Raw genomic sequence first — 17,652 nt, forward strand, 5'->3', positions numbered from 1 at the left:
CACCTGGACTAGGGAGGGCACGGGCCGTAGGTCAGGTCCACCTGGACTAGGGAGGGCGTGGGGCACAGGCCAGGGCCACCTGGACTAGGGAGGGCATGGGGCGTAGGTCAGGTCCTGGTGGACCAGAGAGGAGGTGTGGCATGTGCCAGGTCCAGCTGCACCAGGGAGGAGCCTGACACTGGCCAAGTTTTGGTGGACCACAGAGAGGGCAGGGCACAGGCCAGGTTGGTGGACCAGGGAGGGGGTGGACAGGGGCCAGGTCCTGCAGGACCAGTGGGGCGACAGACTGGGCCAGGTCCTGCTGGACAAGAGAAGGGACAGGGCTCTGGCCAAGTCCTGCTGGACGAGGGAGGAGGCAGACACAGGCCAGGCCCTACTGCCAAGGTTCGGCCAGTCTGCAGACCCTGGACAGTGGTGTGGGGCTCTCCTCCCCTCGTGCCCCCATTAAGGCGGGGTGAGGGCTGGGGCAGTGATCATGTCTCTGCGCTCCCTTTCCTCGCCCCAGGCGCCGCTTTCTCTGTTGGAGACCCGGCAGGTGTCTGGGCACTTGGGTTTGGGGTCCTGGAGGGGGTTTGCCCTGGGCCTGTGTGATCAGGGAGAGCTGAGGGGTGGTCCCTCCTGCCCACCGTAACGCCCACTGCTGGGCCTCTTCCAGGACTTCCTGAGGAAGGAGTTCAGCGAGGAGAACATCCTGTTCTGGCAGGCGTGTGAATATTTCAGCCATGTTCCCGCACACGACAAAAAAGAGGTAGGGCTCCGGCCGGGAGTGAAGGTGGGTGCAGGGCACGTGGGACAAGACTTCCAGACAGCGTCTCCTCAGAACACAGCTCTTCGCCCGCATGAGCGCCTTCAGCAGAAGGGCTCCCACCTGGCTCCATCAGGGCTGTGGGCAGGTGTGTCCACTCCCACCTGGCTCCATCGGGAGGCCAACATACAGGGCGACACAGAGAAGGCCTGGGGCACGCATCCACGTGGGGCTCAGTGCACCTGGGGCATTATCGTGGGCTCCTCACCCAGGGAGGCCCTGCACCCAGACCCGTGTGAAACCCATGGACAGTGTACACACACACACACACACACACATACGCAGGGCACCTGGAGCAGGTGTGTGGGCTCACACTGTGGCCCCTTCAGCTGTCCTTCAGGGCCCGGGAGATTTTCAGCAAGTTCCTGTGCAGTAAGGCCACCACCCCGGTCAACATCGACAGTCAAGCGCAGCTGGCCGACGACATCCTTACTGCCCCACACCCCGACATGTTCAAGGAGCAGCAGCTCCAGGTACTGTGAGGGGACCCCTCTCCTACCACGGGGCTGGGCCAGGCTGGAGAAGTCGAGGGGCAGAGAGGTGGGGAACCACGCTGTCATGGGGCTATCATGGTACTGCCAGCCCCCAGCTAGTTACCTGCATCGGCACGACCACACCTGTGCGTGTGTGGAGAAGGGGTGTGTGAGTCGGACGGTGGGTGGATTTTCAGGAACTGAACAGCATCACCGTGATGTAAAAGCGTGCCTTCAACCTACTAGCATTGAGAATACGCTTTCCAAAAAGTGTTCCTGGCCTTTCCAGAAGAGGCCACAGCCAAGTCACGTCAACGTTGGAGGAAGGACAGCAATGCCAGGCAGCTAGGGGCCCTGGTGGCACAGCAGCTAAATGCCTGGCTGTAACCCAAAGTCAGGTTCAAAGCCACCAGCCGTCAGCTTGGGTTAGAGCCTGCCCTGACAGGCTGGGGGTGGTTCCTCTCTGCCCTGCGGGTCGCTGTGAGTGGGAATCGCGCGGACAGTGACGGGTTTGGTTTTCTCACGCCCTCCCCGGAGCTGACCGGCGCTGACCGGGGCCAGGCTCTGAGCTGAGTCCTAGGTGGCTTGTCTGGCCTCCCAGTAGATAAGAGCTGCTGTGTGGGAGGAAGTCAGCGGGAAGTGGTCTAGGCGCCGGGCCTGGGCTGGGCGGGATGCCCCTCTGGAATGGTGTGGGCAGCGGGGGACACGATGGACTTCTGCCCCTGTTCTCTGTCACACTGACCCCTCAGATTTTCAACCTGATGAAGTTCGACAGCTACGCACGCTTCCTCAAGTCGCAGCTGTACCAGGAGTGCGTCCTGGCCGAGGTGGAGGGCCGCCCGCTGCCAGACGCCCACCAGGTGCCCAGTAGCCCAGCCTCCAAGCACAGTGCCGGCTCGGACCACTCCAACGTCTCCACACCCAAGAAGGTGCCCCCCGCTGGCCTCCCCTGGTGTCCCCAGATGAGAGTGGCCATGGGGACGGGAAATTATACCCATGCCCTTTCATCCTTCCCCTATTCCCAGGGGTCAGCCTTCCCAGAACTTGGGAGCCCATGATGGGCAGGGCCTCCCAATCCAGCTGTGGGAGGGGCTGGGCCCTTGTGGGAGGGGCCTGAGAGTCCAGCTGTGGATATGCAGGAGAACCCATACTGGGCGAGGCCTGGGAACCTGTGGTGGGAGGGGCTTAAGGGGCTGATGGGTGGGGCCTAGGAACTTGCAGTGGGAGGGGCCTCTGAGACCATGGTGGGCGGGACCTAGGAGCCTGAAGTGGGAGGGTGCTCAGAGCCTAGGGTGGGAGGGGCCTATTTGGTGGGCGGGGCCTCGGCGACTGCAGTCGCTGGGGCCTAGTGGAGATTCTTGTTTGTGGCGGGTGGCGCCTAGGAACCTGCAGGAGGTCTGTTGTGGGCAGGGCCTAGTAGCCTGTAGGGGGAGGGGCCTGTGTTTGTGGTGGGCGGGGCCTATGAGCCCACAGTGGGAGGGTGCTCCGAGCCTAGGGTGGGAGGGGCCTCAGAGACTGGTGGGTGGGTCCTCTGGAGAAGTTGTGGGCGTGGCCTATGAACCTGTAATGGGAGGGGTCTCTGGTGGGCGTGGCCTAGGAGCCTGCAGTGGGAGGATGCTCAGAGCCTAGGGTGGGAGAAGCCTCTGGTGGGCGGGGCCTCGGAGACCGTGGTGGGCGGGGCCTCAGAACACAGTGGGTGGGGCCACTGGGGTCCACGTGGACAGGCAGGAGCCGTGGTGGGAGGCACCCAGGTGATTCCTTGGCAGGGTGTGGACGGCAGTGTCCCTCGTCGGTGATGCCCGCATGGCAGCCGAGCATCTCTCCCCGACAGCTCAGCGGGAAATCGAAGTCGGGAAGGTCCCTGAATGAGGAGCCGGGGGAGGAGGACAGCGAGAAGAAACGAAAGGGCGCCTTTTTCTCCTGGTCACGGAACCGCAGCACCGGGCGGTCACAGAAGAAGAAGGACCAGGGCGCTCATCCCCATGGTGTGTGTGCGGCCACCCCTCGTTACAGCTTTCCGAGGCGGGCAGTGTGACCCCGTCAGCGGGCCTGACCGTGGGTGACCAGTCACCCCGAGTGCACGGAACACTCCCCAGCTCCAAGACCAGAGGAGGAGGGTCACAGCGGGGCGCTGCAGGCCACCCCTGGCAGCTCGCCTTGCTGACCTGACGGCCGTGGATGGTCCTGGGAGGCCCCACGGCCACGCTCTGTGGGCAGCGGCCAGGCAGAGGACTAAAGCATGGAGGAGGCCCAGGGGTGCACGATCGAGGGCTTGGTCATTAGAAGGACAGTGGGTACCCTGGCCGTCTGCGTCCAGCCGTGACAGCCGGGCAGTTCTGTCGCTCACGTGGCATGGTGGACATGGAGCCTCCAGGGTGGCCGCGGGTTTGCTTTTTAAACAGCCCCCAGGGGACGAGGGTCTGGAAGGATGTCTCTTCCCTAGACATTTTCAAGAAGGGACTTGTTTGTTGTGAAGAAGTGGGCTTGAGGCCTGTGGTCTCCATGTGTTACAGGACAGTGACCTTTAAAGAAAGAGAGCAGACCAGTGGAGGTCAGGGGTCCCTCATGGTGTGAGGAAGGGGCCTCGGGTCCCCATCCACGTGAGGAGAGGGCTAGGGCTTCTTTGCTGTGTGAGGAAGGGTCCAAGGCTCCCCCACCACTTGAGGAGAGAGCTGGGGATCCCCCACCGTGTGAGGAGAGGGCCATGCCCCCCACCATGTGAGGAAGGGACCAGGCTCCCACACCATGTGAGGAGAGGGCTGGGGATCCCCCACCATGTGAGGAGAGGGCTGGGAAGGGGCCAAGGCTCCCCCACCATATGAGGAGAGGGCAAGAGCACCCCCACTGTGTGAGGAGAGGGTGTGAACTCCCTCACTACTTGAGGAGGGGAAATGGAAGTGCTCTTCCAAAAAGGAGGGGTAACAGGAGGTGTGACACTTCCCACTGAGGGACACTCAGAGCTCCTGAGGCCTGGGTGCCAGTCGCCCGTAGCCCGTCCACTCTGCAGGACCCTGAGGCTGGGTTGGATCAGGGGGATGTTTAAGGAGCCGAGTGGACAAGGAGTCTTGGGAGTCCTTACTACGTGCTGTCCAGCTGATTCCGACTCACAGTGGCCCAAGTGCCACAGGACAGCGGCTCCTCCCCGAAGGGGTGGCCCTGGGAGCCACCCTCACCCCATGTCCTCCTACTTTCCTTGGTCTGGGTGGGTCTGGGGTTCTGTTACCCCTGGAAGGTGGGCCTGTGCTTCTGAAAGCTAGGGAATTGGGAGCCCTGGCGCCCTGGACGAGGCACGATGTGGAAGTGGCCATGAGTGTAGGAGCCTGTTCTCAGCACGCCACGTGTCAGCCTAGGACCATCACTGGGCAAGGCTTTGAAGACAGGAGGGCGTTCACATTAAGCATCCTTCGAGGACTTGAGAGACAGATGGGAGGACAAGGCTCTTATAGAGACCCTCGTGGGTCCCCTAGTGGGCAGTGCCAGCTCCTGCCCGCAGGGATGCTCTCACTGGGCCCAGACACCATGTGTGGAAATGAACACTCCGGAGCAGAGGAGGGACGGGCCGAGGCCCCATGCTGGGCACGTGCCACTGTTTCTGCAGGATGCCAGGTGGCATCTGCCTGCTGGGGACAGCTGACCGTAAACCCAGGACCCCGCCTCCCTGCCATGGTGGTGGGAGGGTTGTTAGAGGTCCCGTTCAGTGTGCCCGAGGTTTGAATGGAAGGGTGGATAGGTGGGCTTCCATGTAAATGACCATGGGAACAGTCACCTCTGACCCTCTGCGTCCATCCCCCCAGCACCCCCTCTTCATGTCAACGGGGGCCTGTGCCGCAGGGAATCTCAGGGCTCCACATCCTCAGCGGGGAGCCTGGACCTGGTGAGTGCTGTCCTGGCATCGTGGCCCCACCTCACCCCAAGTGCCTGCTGGGGGTGCAGCCCCCCAGCCAGGCTGCCTTCAGAAGGCAGGCAGTGGGGAGTACCCTACGGGCGAGGCCTGTGTGGGCTGAACGGGAAGGGTCATTGCTAGTAGGGTAGGTGGGGCACTGGGGACAGGCGGAGGCGTGGCATCAAGGCCAGGGTCCAGTGGCTGACACTTGCATTGTGTGGCCACGTGAGGCAGCGACTGTGCGGCTGGCGGACACTTTGGGACAGTCCCCTGACAGTGCACGTCTGCTGCCCCAGGCAGAGGCCTGCAGGGCCCTGGCACCTGAACAGGAGAAGGCCAAGCACTGCCGCGTGCACCTCCCGGATGGCACGGCCTGCTCAGTGCCCGTCAGGGCTGGCATGTCCATCAAAGAGGCCCTGGCCGGGCTGTGCGAGCGGCATGGCATCAATGGCGCGGCTGTGGACCTCTTCCTCGTCGGCGGAGACAAGGTACGTGTCCGTGGATGCAGGTTCCCTTCGGGGTGTTAACAGAGCAGGCCTGCGGTCACGGCTGGACCCTCAGGCTCGTCCCGCGTGGCCCTCGGCGGGGGTGCTGGCCGGACACCGCCTGCACTGACCATGCCCCTATCCCCGTGTCCACAGCCCCTAGTCCTACAGCAGGACAGCAGCATCCTGGAGGCCCGGGACCTGCGGCTTGAGAGGCGCACCCTGTTCCGGTGAGAGGAGGCGTGGCTCCTCGGGACCCCACCCCCGGGGTCCCCCCGCCCTGCTAGGAGATTGGCAAGAGGATGTGGACGCCCAAGGGCACCTCTGAACCCAGCAGCTAGGGAAACCTTACCGCCTCCGCTGAGGGCAGACCTGGTCTGGGGCCAGCCGCCCCATCAAGCAGCCCCGGCCCAGGCAGGGTCCCCGTCCATGGGCTCCGACTCTCGTGTGTGTTGAGAACCGAGGGCACCGCGGTCCAGTCCCTTGCTCAGCCTTATGACAAACGTTAGAAAAATCCCTCCAGGCTCCTTCTCACCTGGAGGGAAGCCCTTACCACTCACAGGTCAGCCTGGGCACTCTGGGGACCCGGGTGCCATAGCAGGATGTGGGGGTGGACACAGACACAGGCTTGGACATATGTTCGCAGTGAATGGTTCCTCTCTGTCCACCCCACTCCTGCAGCCTGGATCTTGTCCCCATCAACCGGTCTGTGGGTCTGAAGGCCAAGCCCACAAAGCCGGTCACGGAGGTGCTGAGGCCTGTGGTGGCCAAGTACGGCCTGGACCTGCGTGACCTTGCTGTCCGGCTGGTGAGTGCCCCTACTCTACCCCGACACTGCGTCTGTGGGCGCCCGAGCTTCATTACGCCTTGTCCTCCCAGTCCCCCTCCTCTCCCACCCAGTGGGGCTACCCTCGTGCTGGGCCCTGCTACGTGGGGTCTCAAGCTTATGTGGAGGACCAGGCTCTCGGGGGGATGCGGACGGGGAAGGTCGTGGGCTGATGGAGAGGACCAGGCTCTCGGGGGATGCGGACGGGGAAGGTCATGGGCTGATGGAGAGGGAAGGTGGAGAGGACCAGGCTCTGGGATTTGTGTGAACAGGACGGTCCCTGCTGTTTGAATTGTGGTTTTGGGCCGAGGAAACCACATGAAGCAAAGCAAAAGGCAGCCAGTCCCTACGGCTGGCCGTCAGAGCTGGAGAGCCTGGGGACACGGAGGTGGCTGCTAGCTGCCCAGCCGGCTGCATTGCTGAGTCAGCTCGTGTAATGTCCATGGTGGCCTCTCCAAGTGGGGCCCCTGAGCTCGGTGTGAGAGGGTCAGGAATCAAGCCATGTTGGGACAGGTCGAGGTGCTGAAGGCAGAATCCCCGTGGTGTTTGTCCCCGTGTTCAGATATTCTCATGAGAGGGGACAGTGGACAGTGTGAAACGTGAGATCTCGTTTGCACCGACCGGAAGTGGCTTCCCAACTCCCGTGATGAATGTTTATCATCAAGTGCCCCCCACCCCGCCTGCCTTTGCAATCTTTATCAGAGCTGCAATTTCAAGGAGATCTAGGATTTTCATTTTTTCTGCAACTAGCCCCAAAATTATTCATGAGCTCTGAATAGAAAAAGGAAAATGCTGAATTATTTACAGATAGTGGTTTCCAGGAGTAACCTGATGTCCACTTCCCATATGCTCGGACACCGACAGGCTTCTCCTGGGCTCTGTAGGTCCAGAATGTGAGAGAGGACGTGGCCTGAGGGAGGGATGGGGCCTGAGGGAGGGCCGTGGTAGAGGGGCGTGGTGACATGTTGAGGTAGCCTCTGGGTTTTATTATCTAGGTCAAGAGCAGTGCTGAGATTATATTAGAATTTAAGGGAGTAATTGGGAATTTTTATGCATTCTTAAAAAGTGCTAAAGGCATGAAGTATCCCATGAAGGTGCAGCCAGAGTGCTCTTTGGCGGCAAAGGTGATGAAACTTGGTCTCATACTTTGGACACGTTGCTAGGAGAGGCTGTTCCTTGGACAGGGATGTCATCCTTGCAAAGATGGGGGGACAGCGAAGGAGAAGACCCTCAGCCAAGTGGAGGGGCACAGTGACTGCAGCAGTGGGCTCGAGTGTTGAAAGTGATGGCACAAGATGGGACAGGCTTCCGACCTGTTGTTCGTGGCATCGCTATGAGTCCTGTTCCTCTGACGGCACTTCATAACAACAACGCACCTGAAAGAATTAATTGGTCGGCTTCATTCCGGGAAGAAATCTATGATCAAGAAACAGGAGTAACAAGGGAGGCGTTAAAACTGCTCTGAAGGAGTTAGCAAACAGCGAGGCCCTAGGAAATGGCACAGTGGGGCAGCAGCGGGCTCTAGTGTGTCGGGAAGGGTGAGGACGGCACAGGTCAGGACACGGTTCACACCTGTTGTTCACAGGGTAACTATGAGCCATTCTCATCTCTGTGGCACCTAACAAAAGCCTTAAAGTCGTTGGCGAATCATTTCCTGTGCTCGGGAACTGTGTCCTTCCGCCTCCCTCCTACCCTTGGCTGACACCAGCTGGCCACCCTCGGATGACAGCACATGCCCACCCAACTCACTGCAGGGGTCAGGCCGCCCTCGGATGACAGCACATGCCCAGCCTGGCTCCTCGGGCACCCCTGGGGTCAAGTGGGCTGCTCAGTGGACAGGCATCCTGAGTGAACCCACAGCAGGGCCCTTGGTCAGCCTGGTGACCTCTGGGAGCAGTCAGGCAGGGGTCCAAGTGACACAGTGCCCGGTGTGGTTCTGTCAGGCAGAAGGCAGCTGGCTGTTAGGCAGGGTCACTGCTGTGGCTCTGGGGGACCTGTTAACTCCCTTCTCCCGCTGCAGAGTGGCGAGCGGGCGCTCCTGGACCTTGGCGCCCCCATCTCCAGCCTGGATGGGCAGAGGGTCATTCTGGAGGAGAAGGACCCCTCCCGGGGGAAAGGTGAGTCGGTTCCTTCCAACGCTGATGCTCCCTACCTGTCCTCATACGACCTTGGCGTCTCAGGACACAGCCTGTGCTCTGTGAGCAAGGTGGTTAGCAGGGCCAAAGCCCTACACCCCTGCCAGGCCACGGCCCCTGAACTCCCCATCCCATCCCTGCCAGGTCATGGCCCCTCCCCCTGGCCATGCCACGGCCCCAAGGCCACGGCCCTACTCCCTTCCCGGGCCCTGGCCCTCCAGGCGCTTGAACTCGAGGCTGGTCGGGCTCCTTCCAGCTCTCTCCTAACCAGGACACCCGATGAGCTGTATCAGGCTGAGGCCGTGCCCATGATGGGCAGCTTGAGCAGCACTGTCTCCGATTTCTTGGTTTTGTGCTGTTGCGTTAGAACTAATCCACGGCTGACTCCGGCGGTTTTCAAAGGCCGTGAATCGCATGGGTGGGACTGCATGTATTTCTATCACCGAGCAGCTCGTCAGCCCCTTCTCCACAGGCCACCAGAGCTCCCTCGTCTAAGGTCTAAGAGACCTAAACCGGTCAGCTGGCTGGTTGTAGGAGCTTCCAGGACAGTAACGAGGCCATGCTCCCCAAGATGGTCTCTCAGAGCGTGTCCTCCTGCATGTGTCAGAGGTGACAGTCCCTTCTGAGTCCAGCCCAGAAGGCTAGGAGATGCGCGCAGGGCCACGTGGGTGCGGGCCACGTGTGAGCACTGACACATCATAATGCACAGGCATGTTCACCACGAGTGAGGGCACGTCCACCCCTCACACTGTGACCTGTGTGCACACAGGTGAGGGTACAGTCACCACAACCACACGCATGACGGTGCTTGAACCTCATGCGTGTGAACTTTACACACATGTGCACACACGTGCCAGTGAGTGTGCAGCACTTGTGTGAATATTTTACACTCACACACACCCCCAGGGAGCCTATGCCGCATGTGTAAACACATTACACACATGCGCACACACCCCAGGTAGAAGGCATCACCTGTGTGAACACTATATGCACATGCACACACCTCCCAGGTAGAATGCACCACCTGTGTAAACACATTACACACATACACACCCCAGGTAGACTGTACACCTGTGTAAACACATTACATACATACACATCCCAGTAGACTGTACCACCTGTGTGATTACATTACACACATGCGTGCACACCCCAGGTAGACTGCACCACCTGTGTGAACACGATACATGCACACACCCAGGGAGCACGCACCACATGTGTGAATATTTTACACTCACACACACCCCAGGGAGCACGCACCACCTGTGTGAACACATTACACACACACACGCCCCAGGGAGCATGCATCACCTGTGTAAGCACTTTACACACGCGTGAGAATGCATACACACACACAAGGGCACATTCATCTCAAGTCTGAGGACATGTACACACGCACACACACGAGGGCATTCACCTCAAGTGTGAAGACACACAAGGGGACATTCTTTGCAGGTGTGAAGATGCATTAAACACACACATAAACACGAGGGGGCCTTCACCTCAAGTGTGAAGACACATCACACACACACGGGACATTCATCGCAGGTTTGAAGACCTCTTACACGCACGCATGAGGGGCATTCACCTCAGGTGTGAAGACATGTCACTCACACACACACACACACACACACACACACACACACACGGGTGCATTAATCCTGAGTGTGAGGACATGTGACACACACCACTGAGGGTTTGTTCACCTCACAGGTGGTGGCATTTTCGCTGGAAGATCTCAGTGTCACTCTGTAAAAGGGGATTGAGCCCTGAGGGCCAGGTGCCCGGTCCCTTGTGCCATCAGCCTCCTTCCCTGTGTCCTGTGCTGGACGGGAGGCGAGGTGAGGACCCCCATGGCTCCCGCTTGTCTCTGGCTGTCCCCAGCCTGTGTGGGGTGTCTTCCCGCAGACGCTCTGTGAAGCTGCCGGGTCAGCTCCCTGGAGGCATGGATGGGACTCACGTCCCCGGCTGTCCTGACAGACACAGCCCCAACATTCCCTGTGGGCTCAGACCTTCTGGCCCACATCCTTACGCCGGGGAAGAGGGCTGACCTTCAGTGGGGATCTGGTTTTCTTGTGCCTACTGCCCAGGACAGGCAGAGGCTTTTGCAGGTGCGTGGTCAATAGGAATGCATCTTCTAAGAGAGCTTTCCAGAAGTCTACCTCTGCACACGGTCCCCTCATTTGCTGCTTCACCTCTGGACTGTAGGTCTGTGGGGTGTGGGACCTTCTCTCTGTGGCCTGGAGCCCAGATCCCACTGCTTTCAGAGCGCTGGGGGCCTGCACCCTTCCAAGGTGGACTCTCCTGCCCCTGGACAGTCCCCCTGCCCTGGACACTCTTCCCTGACCCTGGATAGTCCTCCCTGACCCTGGACAGTTCCCCTGCCCCTGGACACTCCACCCTCTCCTGGACAGTCCTCCCTGCCCCTGGACACTCCCCCTGCCCCTGGATAGTCCTCCCTGCCCCTGCACACTTCCCCACCCCTGGACACTCCTCCTCCTGTACACTCCCCCTGACCCTGGATAATCTCCCTGACCCTGGACAGTCCTCCCTGCCCCTGGACACTCCCCTGCCCCTGAACAGTCCCCCCTGCCCCTGAACAGTCCTCCCTGCCCCTGAGCACTCCTCCCTGCCCCTGGACAGTCATCTCTGCCCCTGGACACTCCCCCTTCCCCTGGACACCCCCACCCACCTCTGGACACTCCCCTGCCCCGAGGTAGCCGGCTGTGTTCCATGCTCAGCTAAGTCTGGAGGAAACACCAGGGGTCAACCGGCTTTCCTGAGATAGTGACCATGGCATTTCCCTCGCACCCCTGGTGGCCCGAGGAGGCCTCTGGAGGTATCCTTCCTGAACATGCACGCTGATCTCATGTGGTACAGGTGGGCCCTTCCCTTCATGGGCTCTCGGTCACCACACCCTCGTGGACAGCAGGTGCAGCCTCATCCCTCCGGTAGACCATGATAGCGGGGTGTGGAGATGGACATGAGCAATGCTGACCTGCACTGTCCTCCCACTCGGCTGTGGTCACCCGTGGGGACAGTGTGGCTCCTGGGAGGTGACCCGTGTCTCGCTGTGTTTGCTGTCCACAGATAAACAGAAGGGTGTGCCCGGCAAACCAAGTCTTAATCCCACGTCCAGAAGCCACGCAGCCACGGTAATTCTCTCCCCTGCCCGCCGGTCCCCAAGGCCCCTCGATTCCGATTCCGAGTGTCCCCCACCAGCACCTTGTCCTGTGGGCACACTTGAACCCTCGCCTTGGCCTGCTCTGGTCCATTCCTGGGCCCTCCTCCGCCCTGCAGTGGTGTGGCAGTGCCCTCACTGGCCCTCCAGCCATCCCCTCTGCCCACCCTATGTCCCTGTTCCCCCCCAGCTCTGGCCTGTAACCTGGGGGCCACGGGCCGGGCACGTGGGCCTGAGCAGGACTTTGCCTTTCCTTCTGATGCAGGGAGAGGAGAGGCCGCTAGGGAAGTCTAACTCCATTAAGATAAAAGGCGAGAACGGCAGAAGTGCTAGGGACCCCCGGCTCTCAAAGCGTGAAGAATCTATTGCAAAGATTGGGAAAAAAAAGTATCAGAAAATTAATTTGGACGAAGCTGAGGGTAGGTGTCCTTTCTACAGCTTGCTTGTTCTGTGGTGGTTGTGACAACGCTGTCCAAGTGGTCACTGAGTGGCCACCGTCCTCGTGTCCTGCCGTCCCCATGTCCCTTAGTGAAAGACAGTGTCCATGCACACCAGCTCCAGAGCATGAGCACCTCCTGACCCTCTGACCACCAGGTGGATGACCCGGCCACCACTTCCTGCAGGCCTCACTCTCCCTTTCCGGGGTCGAGCCTCCCTTAGCGTTGGCCTGGCAGGGCCCACGGGGAGCTCTGGTGACCAGCCCCTAGGCTGTGTCTGCTGCCCATGGAGCAAGCATTAGAGGTCTGAGTGTGACCGAAGACTGTCCCCAGACCCCTGTTAGGTGTCATCGGTACTGACTCCGAGCTGGCCCTCCAGCGGGCTCTCAGAGGCTGTAAATCGCACGAGAGGAGACTTCCCATCGTTCTCCCATGGAGCGGGCCGGTGGATTTGAACTGAATGCCTGTGGGTTGTCAGCTTAACTCCCTCCCACCAAACACCTGGAGCTCCCTGGGGGAACAGGAGAGGCAGTAGACAGGGAGAGGGGAGCAAACGCTGCTCTCGGGCGTCTATCCTGGCCACACCCTTAAGGGGCGCTGTTGCTGCACCCTTTTGTCTGGTGAACAGCTCCTGGAGCTGGCCCACCCAGCACTGTGGGACCCGGTCCCCCAGGGCACGTACCCTACTCCTGCCCTCGATCCTTGGGGGCCCCAGACACACAGAGATGGGACACACCCTGTCGTTCGCCAGCAGCTCCAGAGATAAGCTCCCCGCTGCCTGGGAGACCCTGGGGAGCAGTGTGTGAGTGGGTCGGCCAGTCCCAGCCCCTGCTGCTCAGAACAGGACGGCCCTGGTGGCGCAGTGGGCTGTGTTGGTTGGGGGGAAGGCTGTGGCTGTTGGCCAGCACTGTGCGGCCTGCAGGCGCCGTGTTGAGATGGACTTGGGCTGTGGGCTTAGGGCTTAGGCTGTTGGATTGAAACCCCAGTCAAGTTCAGTGAAGTACCTGAGTGGATGGGGAGGATGGGCAGCAGGCTGCAGGGACACTGGGTGACCAGGGCTGGGAGGCCCCTGGGGGGGGTGGAGGGAGACCTGGCTGGGAGCAGCTGCCCTGTCATGAGCCTGGTGTGGAGATGGGCATCCCCCTCATGAGCCCAGGAGCCCTACCCTGTGCTGGGGTGGGGGGATTTTGAAAGGCAGGCCCTCCAGGGTAGTGTAGCAAGCCATTTGCACAACTGAAGTCTCCGTGGCCTTGGGTGGGGAACTGCAGAGCCCCTCCCAGAGCAGGGAGTTTGGCTCCCAGGGAGAGGCCCCCAGAGGAGAGAGCTGGGCCCCCAGGGGAGGGAGCTGGCCCCCAGAGGAGGGAGCTGGCCCCCAGAGGAGGGAGCGGGGCCCCCAGAGGAGGGAGCGAGGCCCCCAGAGGAGGGAGCGAGGCCCCCAGAGCAGGGAGTTTGGCCCCCAGGACGAGGCCCCCAGGGCAGGGAGCTCCTCTGAAGAGTGGACCCCATGGTCCACCAGGTCCGGGCAGAGGACGGTGTGTGGTCCTGGGCTCTGACCGCCCTGTGCTCTCTCCTCTTTCCACCCCCGTAGAGTTTTTTGAGCTTATTTCCAAAGCTCAGAGCAGCCGAGCAGATGACCAGCGCGGGCTGCTGAGAAAGGAGGACCTGGTGCTCCCCGAGTTCCTCCGCCTGCCACCTGCCCCCACTGCCCCCAAGGGCCTGGGCAAGAGACTGGGCAAGAGCCACAGCCAGGACAGCGCGCCCCCCGGCCAGAGGTGGGGGGCTCCAGAATGCGGGAGCCTCCCGTCCAGCCCTGGTTCAGGAGGCAGCCAGCCGCAGTCCCCCGCCGCCTTGTCACTGCCCGGCCCCTGGGCACCCTGCACCTCAGTGCAGGAAGGAGGTGTGAAGTCCTGGAGGCCTCAGCGTAGGGAGACGGAGGGCACCCCGACCCTGGACGAGGACCCCACAGCTGACCTGACTCTGGTGGGGGAGGGGGACATCAGCAGCCCCAACAGCACCCTGTTGCCACCTCCGCCCGCCCCGCTGGCCGGCACCCCACCGCTGGACACGCCGGACACGCCGGACACGCCAGAAGCGCAGGCACCAGGTACCTCCAGAGTGTGACCCACTGGGACCCTACACCTGGTTCTGGGCCCAAGAGACAGTCCCCGAGGGCAGGACGCCAGGACACATGATGTCCACTACCAGCATCCCTCCTTCCCCGGCCAGCAGGGGCGTGGTCAGTGGTCCAGCGTCCCTCCCTGCAGGGGCCCGGGTGAGAGGGAGTGGACATGTCCAGGAGAGGCCCCAGTGGGACAAGTTAGGTCTCACACGCCAGAGGCCGTGTGGCTCGGGCACCTGTGTGGCAAGGGGCAGTGAGGCTTCAGACCTAATTGTCCCCACCACCAACCAGTGGCATGGCGGAGTGGCAGCCTCTGCCGTCCACCCAGACCCCCCCCCTGGTGCATGTCTGATGGCGTGATAGGGTGTTTGGGGACATCAGGGCTGACGTGCCCACAGTGCCGGTTAGACTGTGGGCGTGGCCATCAATTGGCCCCGCCCCGCCCCGCCCCTGCTCTGTCCAGGTAGCAGGCCCTGCCCCTTGGCTCCGCTCCCACCTGTTGGCCCCGCCCCCACCCGTGTGCTGTCCCCCACGCCCTCCTCTCTATCCTGGGGCTTCTTGTAGCTGACCCCCGTGGGGGAGCGGTCATCTCGTGCCGAGGGGGCGATTCTGGGGAGGGGTCTGAACGCTGCACCCTGCATGCCACCCTTAATCTCCCCTCCACTCCCTGCCCTGTGGATCCCTCTCCGCGTCTGTCTGTCTGTTCAAAGTAATAAATTCCAGTCACCGCTGGACTCCTGAAAACTCTGTCTCTATTCACTTGGGGCGCAGGGACAGTGGAGGGGTCTCCAGGGAACTAGTGGGGGGGCCGCACTGGGTGGGAGGGGTCGCGCACCGCTCTCGTGACGTAGACGTCAACGGTTCGCTCAGATGACCTTTCAGCTTCGCCACCACTCCGATATCTGCCTGCCGGTCCCCTCTGTCCACCATCTATCTGCTCCCCCACCCCAAAGCGGCCAGGAGGAATGGCGGGGGGCATAGCGCCTGGCTCCCATGCATATCTCAACATTGAGGGTCAGGAGTGGGCAGTCAGGGGACCCTCAGGGGCTTTGGACTGAGGAGGATGAGGGTCAGGGTGAGGGGCAGCTGAGGACAGGCATCAGGGAGACGTGTGGGGCTGGGCAGTGGGGTGAAGAGCTGTGGGTGGGAATAAAGGCCTGGGGTGTTTGAATTCTTGCTGAAAGCCCAACTCAGCGGCTCCCACCTGGCTCACGAGGCCATCAGGGTGGTCCTCTCAGGGATGTCGTAGGTCCTGTCCTTTGGGCTTGGCCAGCAAAGCCATTGCGTGCCCACATGCTAGGGGCAGCTGGCTCCCACCTACCTGTTCCCACTGCCACCCGTTCGCCCCCTGTGCCACCTTCCATGTGGTCCTGACCTCCAGGAGAGACACAGCTCACAGGGTCTGCCCGTCCCTGTGCCTCCCACGCTGCTGGACCAAAGCTGCCCCACCCAGCGTGAGCTGAGACTTCTGGCTGGGGACCCTCTCCCTGCCCCAAAGCAGCATCCCAACCCACATTACAGACACCCACCAGGCTCTGTCCCCATGTCGCCCAGCACAGACACCCACCCGGCTCTGTCCCCATGTACCCCAGCACAGACCTCCCCCGCTCGGCTCTGTCCCTATGTTCCTCCTGTCCCCCAGCACAGACCCCCCCCACTCGGCTCTGTCCCCATGTTCCCCAGCACAGACCCCCCCACACTCGGCTCTGTCCCCATATTCCCCAGCACAGATTCCCACCTGGCTGTGTCCCCTGTGTCCCCCAGTACAGACCTCCCCACCCGGCTCTGTCCCCGTGTCCCCCAACACAGACTCCCACCTGGCTGTGTCCCCCACCCGGCTCTGTCCCTGGGTTCCCCGTGTCCCCCAGCACAGACCCCCCTCACCCTGCTCTGTCCCCGTGTCCCCCAGCACAGACTCCCACCTGGCTGTGGTCCCGTGTCGCCCAGCACAGACACCCCCCCCCAACTCTGTCTCCGTGTTCCTCCCCACATGTTACTCATCCTGCACAGGCCCCACCATCCTCTGCTCCCGCCTCTCAGCTTCGTCAGCCCTGGCCCCAGCCCTCCCACACTGGGTCCAGGCAGCAGCCGCAGGTGGCGAAGGAGGTCCACTGATGGGGTACCTCTGCAGTACCCCACAGGTCCCCACCACACATCTGTGTCTGTGCGGGAACCTGAGCAGGTCAGGTGGTGGCTCCCTCCGCCTTGTTGCTCAGCTGCCCTCAATCTCCAATCCTCCTCCAGACCCTGGTCGACCCTCAGCCCCTCAGGCGTCCTCCCTGCCCAGACCAGCACCCTGGGTCTCCCGTCCCTCCTGAATGTTCCTCAACACCCCTCCTGCCTCGTCCCTCCTTACCTCACCCCACCTCAGTGTCTCCAGCCTGGCACCCCATCTCCAAGCTTCCAGTCCCCACGGTCTCTTCTGGATCACCTGACGTGACAGCCACACCCTGCCCAGTCTCCGCCCTTGGCCCACAGACCTACAAGTCAGTCTGTGCTGGGAGTCACCCTTGGAATGCCCCATTTCTGCAGCTCCCCAGAGACACCCCACACGTCACCCTCCTGGCACCAAGTAGCTGTCCGCACAGGACCCAGCTGGAACCAGGGCCACCCAGTGCCCCCTCTGTCCCCTAAAAGCCTGGAGTGAGAGCTGGGACTTGGGGTGAGCCAAGGTGGCATTCCCTGGACTCCGAGCCTGTTAGACAGCCACCAGGGGCCTCTTATCAATGGTCCCGAGGGTGTGGCCTAAAAGGCCACTCGGCACCCGCCAGGCCATGGGGCAGACCTCTGCTCACTGGACAGACAGCTCGGTGGCAGGCTGAGGACAGCCAGCAGACGGGCGCGTCAGAGCTGGGGTGGACCGGCCACCGAGGCTCGGGGTGGAGAGGATGGTGAGCAAAGCGTGAGGGACACAGGGCAGACATGTCAGCTGTGGAGGGCCTTGCTGTGACCCCTAGACTCAGCTGTCCCTATGGGCCACTGTCCTGGGCAGACCTAATCATGAGGCCACTAGGCCAGGGCCTGGGCCAGTCACTGGGTCGGGACCTGGGAGAGACTTGGGCAGGCCTGTACCTCCAGGGAACTGTGCCCCCAGAACCAGGGCCTGCCCTCTGAGGGCCCATCTTCTGTGGCTGGGGGACCAGGTGAGTATGGACACTAATGGCCACCACAGACATGCCCTGAGTGGGGGGGGACAAATAACCAGGGGTGCAAACCTCACCCCTCCCCGTGCTCAGCTCCTCTGCCTCAGCCTCGCCCTTGGCCCTGGACCTGGGTCCTTTGACATCCACTAAAAGACATGCTGAGAG

At 61.7% G+C, this 17,652-nt stretch overlaps 1 protein-coding gene across 1 annotated transcript in view; it reads left to right on the top strand.

The window, feature by feature from the left end:
• The window catches only part of RGS12 (regulator of G-protein signaling 12), a 79,339-nt gene extending 64,993 nt beyond the window's left edge, over window positions 1-14,346 (top strand). The window contains exons 5-16 of the mRNA XM_006893661.1: window positions 656-748; window positions 1,135-1,278; window positions 2,028-2,207; window positions 3,110-3,263; window positions 5,073-5,152; window positions 5,458-5,649; window positions 5,803-5,876; window positions 6,328-6,454; window positions 8,493-8,589; window positions 11,689-11,762; window positions 12,054-12,207; window positions 13,814-14,346. Of these exons, the coding sequence (XP_006893723.1) occupies window positions 656-748; window positions 1,135-1,278; window positions 2,028-2,207; window positions 3,110-3,263; window positions 5,073-5,152; window positions 5,458-5,649; window positions 5,803-5,876; window positions 6,328-6,454; window positions 8,493-8,589; window positions 11,689-11,762; window positions 12,054-12,207; window positions 13,814-14,346 (1,902 nt within the window). The remainder of the gene's footprint in view (window positions 1-655; window positions 749-1,134; window positions 1,279-2,027; window positions 2,208-3,109; window positions 3,264-5,072; window positions 5,153-5,457; window positions 5,650-5,802; window positions 5,877-6,327; window positions 6,455-8,492; window positions 8,590-11,688; window positions 11,763-12,053; window positions 12,208-13,813) is intronic.
• The last annotated feature ends 3,306 nt before the right edge of the window (window positions 14,347-17,652 follow it).

The sequence above is a fragment of the Elephantulus edwardii genome, unplaced genomic scaffold, assembly GCF_000299155.1.
Source record: "Elephantulus edwardii isolate Elephantulus edwardi_28Jun2011 unplaced genomic scaffold, EleEdw1.0 scaffold00129, whole genome shotgun sequence".
NCBI classification, from domain to species: domain Eukaryota; kingdom Metazoa; phylum Chordata; class Mammalia; order Macroscelidea; family Macroscelididae; genus Elephantulus; species Elephantulus edwardii.